This window comes from Sphaerodactylus townsendi, linkage group LG13 (assembly GCF_021028975.2).
Source record: "Sphaerodactylus townsendi isolate TG3544 linkage group LG13, MPM_Stown_v2.3, whole genome shotgun sequence".
Classification (NCBI taxonomy): Eukaryota; Metazoa; Chordata; class Lepidosauria; order Squamata; family Sphaerodactylidae; genus Sphaerodactylus; species Sphaerodactylus townsendi.
Window position 1 is genome coordinate 52,593,234 of NC_059437.1, and position 12,502 is coordinate 52,605,735.

The 12,502-nt window shown below is 76.6% G+C and overlaps 1 protein-coding gene across 1 annotated transcript in view; it reads left to right on the plus strand.

Moving 5' to 3' along the window:
* The window catches only part of NCOR2 (nuclear receptor corepressor 2), a 343,452-nt gene that overhangs the window by 158,466 nt on the left and 172,484 nt on the right, over positions 1–12,502 (plus strand). Inside the window, 1 exon segment of the mRNA XM_048513864.1 lies at positions 9,581–9,694. Within this exon segment, the coding sequence (XP_048369821.1) occupies positions 9,581–9,694 (114 nt within the window).

The following is a 12,502-nucleotide window of genomic DNA, read 5'->3' on the forward strand; positions in this document are numbered from 1 at the left end:
CACCCCCCCCCCCCCCCACCCCCCCCCCCCCCCACCCCCCCCCCCCCCCACCCCCCCCCCCCCCCACCCCCCCCCCCCCCCACCCCCCCCCCCCCCCACCCCCCCCCCCCCCCACCCCCCCCCCCCCCCACCCCCCCCCCCCCCCACCCCCCCCCCCCCCCACCCCCCCCCCCCCCCACCCCCCCCCCCCCCCACCCCCCCCCCCCCCCACCCCCCCCCCCCCCCACCCCCCCCCCCCCCCACCCCCCCCCCCCCCCACCCCCCCCCCCCCCCACCCCCCCCCCCCCCCACCCCCCCCCCCCCCCACCCCCCCCCCCCCCCACCCCCCCCCCCCCCCACCCCCCCCCCCCCCCACCCCCCCCCCCCCCCACCCCCCCCCCCCCCCACCCCCCCCCCCCCCCACCCCCCCCCCCCCCCACCCCCCCCCCCCCCCACCCCCCCCCCCCCCCACCCCCCCCCCCCCCCACCCCCCCCCCCCCCCACCCCCCCCCCCCCCCACCCCCCCCCCCCCCCACCCCCCCCCCCCCCCACCCCCCCCCCCCCCCACCCCCCCCCCCCCCCACCCCCCCCCCCCCCCACCCCCCCCCCCCCCCACCCCCCCCCCCCCCCACCCCCCCCCCCCCCCACCCCCCCCCCCCCCCACCCCCCCCCCCCCCCACCCCCCCCCCCCCCCACCCCCCCCCCCCCCCACCCCCCCCCCCCCCCACCCCCCCCCCCCCCCACCCCCCCCCCCCCCCACCCCCCCCCCCCCCCACCCCCCCCCCCCCCCACCCCCCCCCCCCCCCACCCCCCCCCCCCCCCACCCCCCCCCCCCCCCACCCCCCCCCCCCCCCACCCCCCCCCCCCCCCACCCCCCCCCCCCCCCACCCCCCCCCCCCCCCACCCCCCCCCCCCCCCACCCCCCCCCCCCCCCACCCCCCCCCCCCCCCACCCCCCCCCCCCCCCACCCCCCCCCCCCCCCACCCCCCCCCCCCCCCACCCCCCCCCCCCCCCACCCCCCCCCCCCCCCACCCCCCCCCCCCCCCACCCCCCCCCCCCCCCACCCCCCCCCCCCCCCACCCCCCCCCCCCCCCACCCCCCCCCCCCCCCACCCCCCCCCCCCCCCACCCCCCCCCCCCCCCACCCCCCCCCCCCCCCACCCCCCCCCCCCCCCACCCCCCCCCCCCCCCACCCCCCCCCCCCCCCACCCCCCCCCCCCCCCACCCCCCCCCCCCCCCACCCCCCCCCCCCCCCACCCCCCCCCCCCCCCACCCCCCCCCCCCCCCACCCCCCCCCCCCCCCACCCCCCCCCCCCCCCACCCCCCCCCCCCCCCACCCCCCCCCCCCCCCACCCCCCCCCCCCCCCACCCCCCCCCCCCCCCACCCCCCCCCCCCCCCACCCCCCCCCCCCCCCACCCCCCCCCCCCCCCACCCCCCCCCCCCCCCACCCCCCCCCCCCCCCACCCCCCCCCCCCCCCACCCCCCCCCCCCCCCACCCCCCCCCCCCCCCACCCCCCCCCCCCCCCACCCCCCCCCCCCCCCACCCCCCCCCCCCCCCACCCCCCCCCCCCCCCACCCCCCCCCCCCCCCACCCCCCCCCCCCCCCACCCCCCCCCCCCCCCACCCCCCCCCCCCCCCACCCCCCCCCCCCCCCACCCCCCCCCCCCCCCACCCCCCCCCCCCCCCACCCCCCCCCCCCCCCACCCCCCCCCCCCCCCACCCCCCCCCCCCCCCACCCCCCCCCCCCCCCACCCCCCCCCCCCCCCACCCCCCCCCCCCCCCACCCCCCCCCCCCCCCACCCCCCCCCCCCCCCACCCCCCCCCCCCCCCACCCCCCCCCCCCCCCACCCCCCCCCCCCCCCACCCCCCCCCCCCCCCACCCCCCCCCCCCCCCACCCCCCCCCCCCCCCACCCCCCCCCCCCCCCACCCCCCCCCCCCCCCACCCCCCCCCCCCCCCACCCCCCCCCCCCCCCACCCCCCCCCCCCCCCACCCCCCCCCCCCCCCACCCCCCCCCCCCCCCACCCCCCCCCCCCCCCACCCCCCCCCCCCCCCACCCCCCCCCCCCCCCACCCCCCCCCCCCCCCACCCCCCCCCCCCCCCACCCCCCCCCCCCCCCACCCCCCCCCCCCCCCACCCCCCCCCCCCCCCACCCCCCCCCCCCCCCACCCCCCCCCCCCCCCACCCCCCCCCCCCCCCACCCCCCCCCCCCCCCACCCCCCCCCCCCCCCACCCCCCCCCCCCCCCACCCCCCCCCCCCCCCACCCCCCCCCCCCCCCACCCCCCCCCCCCCCCACCCCCCCCCCCCCCCACCCCCCCCCCCCCCCACCCCCCCCCCCCCCCACCCCCCCCCCCCCCCACCCCCCCCCCCCCCCACCCCCCCCCCCCCCCACCCCCCCCCCCCCCCACCCCCCCCCCCCCCCACCCCCCCCCCCCCCCACCCCCCCCCCCCCCCACCCCCCCCCCCCCCCACCCCCCCCCCCCCCCACCCCCCCCCCCCCCCACCCCCCCCCCCCCCCACCCCCCCCCCCCCCCACCCCCCCCCCCCCCCACCCCCCCCCCCCCCCACCCCCCCCCCCCCCCACCCCCCCCCCCCCCCACCCCCCCCCCCCCCCACCCCCCCCCCCCCCCACCCCCCCCCCCCCCCACCCCCCCCCCCCCCCACCCCCCCCCCCCCCCACCCCCCCCCCCCCCCACCCCCCCCCCCCCCCACCCCCCCCCCCCCCCACCCCCCCCCCCCCCCACCCCCCCCCCCCCCCACCCCCCCCCCCCCCCACCCCCCCCCCCCCCCACCCCCCCCCCCCCCCACCCCCCCCCCCCCCCACCCCCCCCCCCCCCCACCCCCCCCCCCCCCCACCCCCCCCCCCCCCCACCCCCCCCCCCCCCCACCCCCCCCCCCCCCCACCCCCCCCCCCCCCCACCCCCCCCCCCCCCCACCCCCCCCCCCCCCCACCCCCCCCCCCCCCCACCCCCCCCCCCCCCCACCCCCCCCCCCCCCCACCCCCCCCCCCCCCCACCCCCCCCCCCCCCCACCCCCCCCCCCCCCCACCCCCCCCCCCCCCCACCCCCCCCCCCCCCCACCCCCCCCCCCCCCCACCCCCCCCCCCCCCCACCCCCCCCCCCCCCCACCCCCCCCCCCCCCCACCCCCCCCCCCCCCCACCCCCCCCCCCCCCCACCCCCCCCCCCCCCCACCCCCCCCCCCCCCCACCCCCCCCCCCCCCCACCCCCCCCCCCCCCCACCCCCCCCCCCCCCCACCCCCCCCCCCCCCCACCCCCCCCCCCCCCCACCCCCCCCCCCCCCCACCCCCCCCCCCCCCCACCCCCCCCCCCCCCCACCCCCCCCCCCCCCCACCCCCCCCCCCCCCCACCCCCCCCCCCCCCCACCCCCCCCCCCCCCCACCCCCCCCCCCCCCCACCCCCCCCCCCCCCCACCCCCCCCCCCCCCCACCCCCCCCCCCCCCCACCCCCCCCCCCCCCCACCCCCCCCCCCCCCCACCCCCCCCCCCCCCCACCCCCCCCCCCCCCCACCCCCCCCCCCCCCCACCCCCCCCCCCCCCCACCCCCCCCCCCCCCCACCCCCCCCCCCCCCCACCCCCCCCCCCCCCCACCCCCCCCCCCCCCCACCCCCCCCCCCCCCCACCCCCCCCCCCCCCCACCCCCCCCCCCCCCCACCCCCCCCCCCCCCCACCCCCCCCCCCCCCCACCCCCCCCCCCCCCCACCCCCCCCCCCCCCCACCCCCCCCCCCCCCCACCCCCCCCCCCCCCCACCCCCCCCCCCCCCCACCCCCCCCCCCCCCCACCCCCCCCCCCCCCCACCCCCCCCCCCCCCCACCCCCCCCCCCCCCCACCCCCCCCCCCCCCCACCCCCCCCCCCCCCCACCCCCCCCCCCCCCCACCCCCCCCCCCCCCCACCCCCCCCCCCCCCCACCCCCCCCCCCCCCCACCCCCCCCCCCCCCCACCCCCCCCCCCCCCCACCCCCCCCCCCCCCCACCCCCCCCCCCCCCCACCCCCCCCCCCCCCCACCCCCCCCCCCCCCCACCCCCCCCCCCCCCCACCCCCCCCCCCCCCCACCCCCCCCCCCCCCCACCCCCCCCCCCCCCCACCCCCCCCCCCCCCCACCCCCCCCCCCCCCCACCCCCCCCCCCCCCCACCCCCCCCCCCCCCCACCCCCCCCCCCCCCCACCCCCCCCCCCCCCCACCCCCCCCCCCCCCCACCCCCCCCCCCCCCCACCCCCCCCCCCCCCCACCCCCCCCCCCCCCCACCCCCCCCCCCCCCCACCCCCCCCCCCCCCCACCCCCCCCCCCCCCCACCCCCCCCCCCCCCCACCCCCCCCCCCCCCCACCCCCCCCCCCCCCCACCCCCCCCCCCCCCCACCCCCCCCCCCCCCCACCCCCCCCCCCCCCCACCCCCCCCCCCCCCCACCCCCCCCCCCCCCCACCCCCCCCCCCCCCCACCCCCCCCCCCCCCCACCCCCCCCCCCCCCCACCCCCCCCCCCCCCCACCCCCCCCCCCCCCCACCCCCCCCCCCCCCCACCCCCCCCCCCCCCCACCCCCCCCCCCCCCCACCCCCCCCCCCCCCCACCCCCCCCCCCCCCCACCCCCCCCCCCCCCCACCCCCCCCCCCCCCCACCCCCCCCCCCCCCCACCCCCCCCCCCCCCCACCCCCCCCCCCCCCCACCCCCCCCCCCCCCCACCCCCCCCCCCCCCCACCCCCCCCCCCCCCCACCCCCCCCCCCCCCCACCCCCCCCCCCCCCCACCCCCCCCCCCCCCCACCCCCCCCCCCCCCCACCCCCCCCCCCCCCCACCCCCCCCCCCCCCCACCCCCCCCCCCCCCCACCCCCCCCCCCCCCCACCCCCCCCCCCCCCCACCCCCCCCCCCCCCCACCCCCCCCCCCCCCCACCCCCCCCCCCCCCCACCCCCCCCCCCCCCCACCCCCCCCCCCCCCCACCCCCCCCCCCCCCCACCCCCCCCCCCCCCCACCCCCCCCCCCCCCCACCCCCCCCCCCCCCCACCCCCCCCCCCCCCCACCCCCCCCCCCCCCCACCCCCCCCCCCCCCCACCCCCCCCCCCCCCCACCCCCCCCCCCCCCCACCCCCCCCCCCCCCCACCCCCCCCCCCCCCCACCCCCCCCCCCCCCCACCCCCCCCCCCCCCCACCCCCCCCCCCCCCCACCCCCCCCCCCCCCCACCCCCCCCCCCCCCCACCCCCCCCCCCCCCCACCCCCCCCCCCCCCCACCCCCCCCCCCCCCCACCCCCCCCCCCCCCCACCCCCCCCCCCCCCCACCCCCCCCCCCCCCCACCCCCCCCCCCCCCCACCCCCCCCCCCCCCCACCCCCCCCCCCCCCCACCCCCCCCCCCCCCCACCCCCCCCCCCCCCCACCCCCCCCCCCCCCCACCCCCCCCCCCCCCCACCCCCCCCCCCCCCCACCCCCCCCCCCCCCCACCCCCCCCCCCCCCCACCCCCCCCCCCCCCCACCCCCCCCCCCCCCCACCCCCCCCCCCCCCCACCCCCCCCCCCCCCCACCCCCCCCCCCCCCCACCCCCCCCCCCCCCCACCCCCCCCCCCCCCCACCCCCCCCCCCCCCCACCCCCCCCCCCCCCCACCCCCCCCCCCCCCCACCCCCCCCCCCCCCCACCCCCCCCCCCCCCCACCCCCCCCCCCCCCCACCCCCCCCCCCCCCCACCCCCCCCCCCCCCCACCCCCCCCCCCCCCCACCCCCCCCCCCCCCCACCCCCCCCCCCCCCCACCCCCCCCCCCCCCCACCCCCCCCCCCCCCCACCCCCCCCCCCCCCCACCCCCCCCCCCCCCCACCCCCCCCCCCCCCCACCCCCCCCCCCCCCCACCCCCCCCCCCCCCCACCCCCCCCCCCCCCCACCCCCCCCCCCCCCCACCCCCCCCCCCCCCCACCCCCCCCCCCCCCCACCCCCCCCCCCCCCCACCCCCCCCCCCCCCCACCCCCCCCCCCCCCCACCCCCCCCCCCCCCCACCCCCCCCCCCCCCCACCCCCCCCCCCCCCCACCCCCCCCCCCCCCCACCCCCCCCCCCCCCCACCCCCCCCCCCCCCCACCCCCCCCCCCCCCCACCCCCCCCCCCCCCCACCCCCCCCCCCCCCCACCCCCCCCCCCCCCCACCCCCCCCCCCCCCCACCCCCCCCCCCCCCCACCCCCCCCCCCCCCCACCCCCCCCCCCCCCCACCCCCCCCCCCCCCCACCCCCCCCCCCCCCCACCCCCCCCCCCCCCCACCCCCCCCCCCCCCCACCCCCCCCCCCCCCCACCCCCCCCCCCCCCCACCCCCCCCCCCCCCCACCCCCCCCCCCCCCCACCCCCCCCCCCCCCCACCCCCCCCCCCCCCCACCCCCCCCCCCCCCCACCCCCCCCCCCCCCCACCCCCCCCCCCCCCCACCCCCCCCCCCCCCCACCCCCCCCCCCCCCCACCCCCCCCCCCCCCCACCCCCCCCCCCCCCCACCCCCCCCCCCCCCCACCCCCCCCCCCCCCCACCCCCCCCCCCCCCCACCCCCCCCCCCCCCCACCCCCCCCCCCCCCCACCCCCCCCCCCCCCCACCCCCCCCCCCCCCCACCCCCCCCCCCCCCCACCCCCCCCCCCCCCCACCCCCCCCCCCCCCCACCCCCCCCCCCCCCCACCCCCCCCCCCCCCCACCCCCCCCCCCCCCCACCCCCCCCCCCCCCCACCCCCCCCCCCCCCCACCCCCCCCCCCCCCCACCCCCCCCCCCCCCCACCCCCCCCCCCCCCCACCCCCCCCCCCCCCCACCCCCCCCCCCCCCCACCCCCCCCCCCCCCCACCCCCCCCCCCCCCCACCCCCCCCCCCCCCCACCCCCCCCCCCCCCCACCCCCCCCCCCCCCCACCCCCCCCCCCCCCCACCCCCCCCCCCCCCCACCCCCCCCCCCCCCCACCCCCCCCCCCCCCCACCCCCCCCCCCCCCCACCCCCCCCCCCCCCCACCCCCCCCCCCCCCCACCCCCCCCCCCCCCCACCCCCCCCCCCCCCCACCCCCCCCCCCCCCCACCCCCCCCCCCCCCCACCCCCCCCCCCCCCCACCCCCCCCCCCCCCCACCCCCCCCCCCCCCCACCCCCCCCCCCCCCCACCCCCCCCCCCCCCCACCCCCCCCCCCCCCCACCCCCCCCCCCCCCCACCCCCCCCCCCCCCCACCCCCCCCCCCCCCCACCCCCCCCCCCCCCCACCCCCCCCCCCCCCCACCCCCCCCCCCCCCCACCCCCCCCCCCCCCCACCCCCCCCCCCCCCCACCCCCCCCCCCCCCCACCCCCCCCCCCCCCCACCCCCCCCCCCCCCCACCCCCCCCCCCCCCCACCCCCCCCCCCCCCCACCCCCCCCCCCCCCCACCCCCCCCCCCCCCCACCCCCCCCCCCCCCCACCCCCCCCCCCCCCCACCCCCCTCATCTTCTTCTTCTTCTTCTTCTTCTTCTTCTTCTTCTTCTTCTTCTTCAACAACAACAACAACAACAACAACAACAACAACAACAACAACGACAACAACATGCGGAGCTCCAAGGACCTGATGTTCTAGAACAGTTCAGCCGTCGCGGGTTCCTGAGGCTCCAAGCCGTCCATAAATCCCACACAGACCCTGCCATTTTGTGCCGCAGTGTGGAGGAGACGTGGTCTTTGGGACTCTCATCTCTGATACGCAGTTTCCTGCCTCCCTTTCTTTGGGAAGCATCCAAGAAATAATGAAACACATTTGTAGGCGAGACGGTTCAAGCAGAGAGGGCCTTGGGACTTCCTAAGATGGAAGACAGGCCAGAATCTGTCGCAGCCCATGATGCGGTGTGTGTGTGTGTGTGTGTGTGTGTGAGCTGATTCCTGCTCCAGGATACAACTCCCTGCTCTCCTGGGCAGGGTGAGCAGTGTAGTGTAGTGTAGTGCTTAAGAGCAGGTGCATGCTAATCTGGAGAACTGGATTTGATTCCCTGCTCTGCCATTTGAGCTGTGGAGGCCTATCTGGTGAACCAGAGTGGCGTGTGCACTCCAACACAGGAACAGGGAAACAAATCCAGTTCACCAGGGAGCTGGCTCTGTTGCCTGCATCTCCTCACGAGGAGTCAGTTCTTGATCCACGGTGTCTTCAGCCTCTATATCAGAGTCCTCATTGCCCAGGTACTGGCTCTTGACTCCACCTCTATTCATCTCTTGCCTTAAAAAAAACTGTATGAGGTCAACTTGTGGGACCTTGACGGCACTCTCCTCCCTCCCCCAACATCCTGGGATCATAGGGAGAGAGAAGTGGCACCCAAAGGCTTTGCTAGGGAGTGGGGGAAGCCACTGGAAATTGTCAATACTCATTCTTGCTTCCAAAGGTCCTAGGTGTGGTTTCTGTCCTTCGCTTTCAAAGGCGTCTTTTTGTGGTAGACATTTAAAATAAGACCACGCTGTGATCCATGTTAATTTTGTGGTGCGTGTTTTCCCTATTTGCTTCAAATCCCGACAGAGGCTGTAGACCTCAGTTGTGCTGAGGTCAGGAGTTAGCTCTTTCCGAAGGAGGTATTTCTGCTTCTAGCGCCTGGGGGGAAATGAGCCGGCAAGCTGGCTTTGGGGAGTCAAATAGGTCTCAGGAGAAGGCTGAGAAGGTGGGGAGCCTCCTGGGTGATCAGAAGGCAACAAACAAGCCAGCAGGCCCTAAAAAGGGAATCCTGAGAATTTTAGCCGCCTAGATAATCTAGAGGCAGCATGGTGTTGTGGTTAAGAGCAGGTGCATGCTAATCTGGAGAACCGGGTTTGATTTTCCACTCCCCCCCTGAGTGGCGGAGGCTTATCTGGTGAACCAGATGTGTTTCCGCACTCCTACATTCCTGCTGGGTGACCCTGGGCTAGTCACAGTTTCCTCTGAACTCTCTTAGCTCCACCTACCTCACAAGGTGTTTGTTGTCGGGAGAGCAAGGGAAAGGAGCTTGTAAGCCACCTTGAGTCTCCTTACGGGGGAGAAGAGAAGAGTTTGGATTTATATCCCCCCCTTTCTCTCCTGCAGGAGACTCAAAGGGGCTGACAATCTCCTTGCCCTTCCCCCCTCACAACAAACACCCTGTGAGGTAGGTGGGGCTGAGAGAGCTCCAAAGAACTGTGACTAGCCCAAGGTCACCCAGCTGGCGTGAGTGGGAGTGCACAGGCTAATCTGAATTCCCCAGATAAGCCTCCACAGCTCAGGCGGCAGAGCTGGGAATCAAACCCGGTTCCTCCAGATTAGATACACGAGCTCTTAACCTCCTACGCCACTGCTTCTCCTCCAAAGAGACGCTGTTGGTGGGGTATAAATCCAAACTCTTCCTCTATGATCTCTATGACTTGATTGGCTGCTCCTTTGACTCCAGTCCTTTGGGATTGGCCATGCCTTGATTGTGTCTTCCTGCGTGGCAGGGGACTGGACTGGATGACTCTGCAGTGGTGTCTTCCAACTCTATGATTCTGTGTTTGTTCAGGGATTGTGTACTGTTGTGTTCCTGTGATTTGCTGGGGGAAGGGAATGCAGGCGACCTGCCGCCAGTTGCTCAAGCAACGTGAAGGTTTGACGCAGACTTCTGCATTTGCTGAGGCTTCCCTCTTTCTGGTTTTCTGAATGCAGCAACAGCTGGAGGAGGAAGCGGCGAAGCCCCTGGAGCCGGAGAAACCGATCTCGCCGCCGCCGATCGAGTCCAAGCATCGCAGCCTGGTCCAGATCATCTATGACGAGAACCGGGTAAGTCTGGCGGGTCTTTTGAGGAGTTGGCCTCGCTGTGAATTCTCCAGGCTAGAAAAATGGGAAAGTTTGCAGAGCGTGAGAGATCCCTGTTCTGCGCTCTGGGAAAAGGTGAATTCTGCGACCTGAGTCTTTGTTGAACAGACCTGTACAGGCTTCTGCTGAAGTGCTTGTTGTTGTCAGTCGTTGACTTACATTTTGCCGACCGGGCTGTTGGCGGCACGGTGGCATAAAGTGCCCAACCTTCTTATCTCCCTGGACGGACGGACGGACGGGACGGGCTAGCTCGATCTTGGAAGCAAAGCAGGGTTGGCCCTGGTTCAGAGGTGGGATCCAGCAGGTTCTCACAGGTTCCTGAGAGTAGGTTACTAATTATTTGTGTGTGCCGAGAGGGGGTTACTAATTGGTGATGTTGCCACGTGATTTTTGCCTTAGTTACGCCCCTCCTCCGCTCCTCAGCAGTAGCGCGCAGAACTTGAAGCAGTCTAGCAGGAGGTGCACCAGCGCGCGTGGCAGCCTGCACCTGTGTGCCTTCGTTTCCCGCCCAAGGACCGGTGCAGCAGCTGCGTCCTTGCCACAACCCCGCCCAGGAATGCCCCGCCCCCGGAATGCCAGGCCACACCCCATTGTGCCCTGCCCAGCCCCATTGGCGCTACGCCACAGTTTGAATCCCACCACCATGGGAACCTGTTACTAAAATTTTTGGATCCCACCACTGCCCTGGTTAATATTTGGATGGTAGACCACCAAGAAACTCCAGGGTGCCTATGCAGAGGCAGGCAATGGCAAACCACCTCTATTAATCTCTTGCCTTGAAAACCCTACAAGGTCGCTGTGAGCCAGTTGTGACTTCATGGGGCTTAATTATTTCTTTGACCTGGATGTCTGAGGCTACCCGATGTCGTCAGATCTTAAAAACTGAGCAGGGTTGGTCCTGGTTAGTATTTGGATGGGAGACCATCAAGGGCACAGGTGTCAAACTTTCGGCCCTTCAGATGTTCATGAACTACAATTCCCATCAGCCCTTGCCAGTATAACCAATGCTCATGTTGGGAGGGACTGATGGGAATTGTAGTTCATGAACATCTGAAGGGCCGCGAGTTTGACACCCCTAATCAAGGGTTTCTATGCAGAGGCAGGTAATGGCAAACCACCTCAATTTGTCTTTTGCCTTGCAACCCAACGGGGTCCCCATAAGTCAGCTGTGTTCTCCCTGAGCCGGAGGACATCTTGTGGGTGTTTCCCACGCTGTGCTCGGAGAGGCAAAAAATGACATCGACTTCCTCTTCCTGTGGGCATGGGCACGCCTCATGCTCCAGTCCTTTTCCTGCCTTTATGGCGAGAAGCAAGCTCAGTGCTTGTCCTCCATTCTCCAACGTTTCTTCCAATTTAACCCACTGCTGTTCTTTGGAGATCTCCTGTCCGGATACGTACCTGAATCGTTTACTAAGGAAGGTAGCTTTCACGCAAGTGCGTAACAGCTTTACAGAGTCAGATTTCCCGTTAAGGAAGTAAGTAGGCATTGAAGACCTATCTTTCCCAGACCATGTGAAATCTGATTTCTGGCTTCGGAGGTTTCAGCATGCATGAAGTCCCTCCCTTCTTGGTCATTCTCAGCATTTAGTACTCAAAGGTAGACTACTGCTGGGCATGGAAGGTTCAAGCTAGCTGTCTTAACTGTGACGACTTCTCTCCATGGCTGCTGAATAGATTGAGCATCCTTGTGGACAAGGGGAGTATACTGGTTCTATGTTTGGAGCCTTGCTACCTGCTGCAATGAATAGAAACTCCAGGGGTGTTGGGGGTTTTTCTGTCTGTATGGCCGTGTTCCAGTAGCATTTTCTCCTGATGTTTCGCCTGCATCTGCGGCTGGCGTCTTCAGAGGATCTGACTGTAGTAAAGCAAGTGGAGTATATATACCTGTGGGATGTCCAGGGTGGGAGAAAGAACCATTTGCATTGGTTAACAAATACAAAGGGTGCAATTAGCAAGTGTGATTTGCATGTGTTGTGTTGAGTGGAATCCACCCATTTAGAATCTCCCAGTTTCACAGGAAGAACCTCCAATTTCACAGGAAGTGCACCCCTTGCGTGCTTTAATCTTTGCAAACAGAGAGGGGCAAGGTAGAAGTGAGTTATTGCAGCCTTCTGGAAGTGGGTGTGTGTGTGTGTCCTTTAATCTCATTCAAATCCCCCACCGCGGCGCCCCTATTCTTCCATCATAGCCCCTTCTCCGTTACTGCAGCTGCCACCTTTCCCCGTCTGGGGCCATTGGATCACCAGACTCGGATTCTGTCAGGCTGCAGATTGCCAGGTTTACCGGGGGAGGAACAGCGTCTCTTTGGAGACTGGCTGTTTTTCCATTCGTCCCCGGTGACTGCAACACTTCTCAGATCTGAGCTAGAGCCCGGGAGCCAGCGAGCGGCTGTCAGCTTCCTTTTTGAGAACTGACCTCATCGTTTCCCTTCCCTCCCTCCCTCCGTCTTTTCCTTTTCAGTGCGCTCTCTCTCTCTCTCTCTCTCTTTTGCTGAAGAGTGAGAGTTCATACGAGGACACCCGCTGCTGCAGCATTTCCCGTTCTGAGCGTCGGCTGTGTCAGGGAAGGCAAGACTCTTGAAACGAGCAATTAAGGTGTTCTGTTGTAAAAGGCTCTGGATCCATCAAGTCTCTCTCCCTCGCGTCTCTGGTGGAGGGGGAATGGGGGCGAAGGGGGGGGGGCGCGGGCAGACTGCCGGTGGCAGAAGAGCTGCCAGAGTCCCTTCAGTGCACGGCTGTCTGTTGTTTTTGACAAGGAAAAAACTCCCTGCGA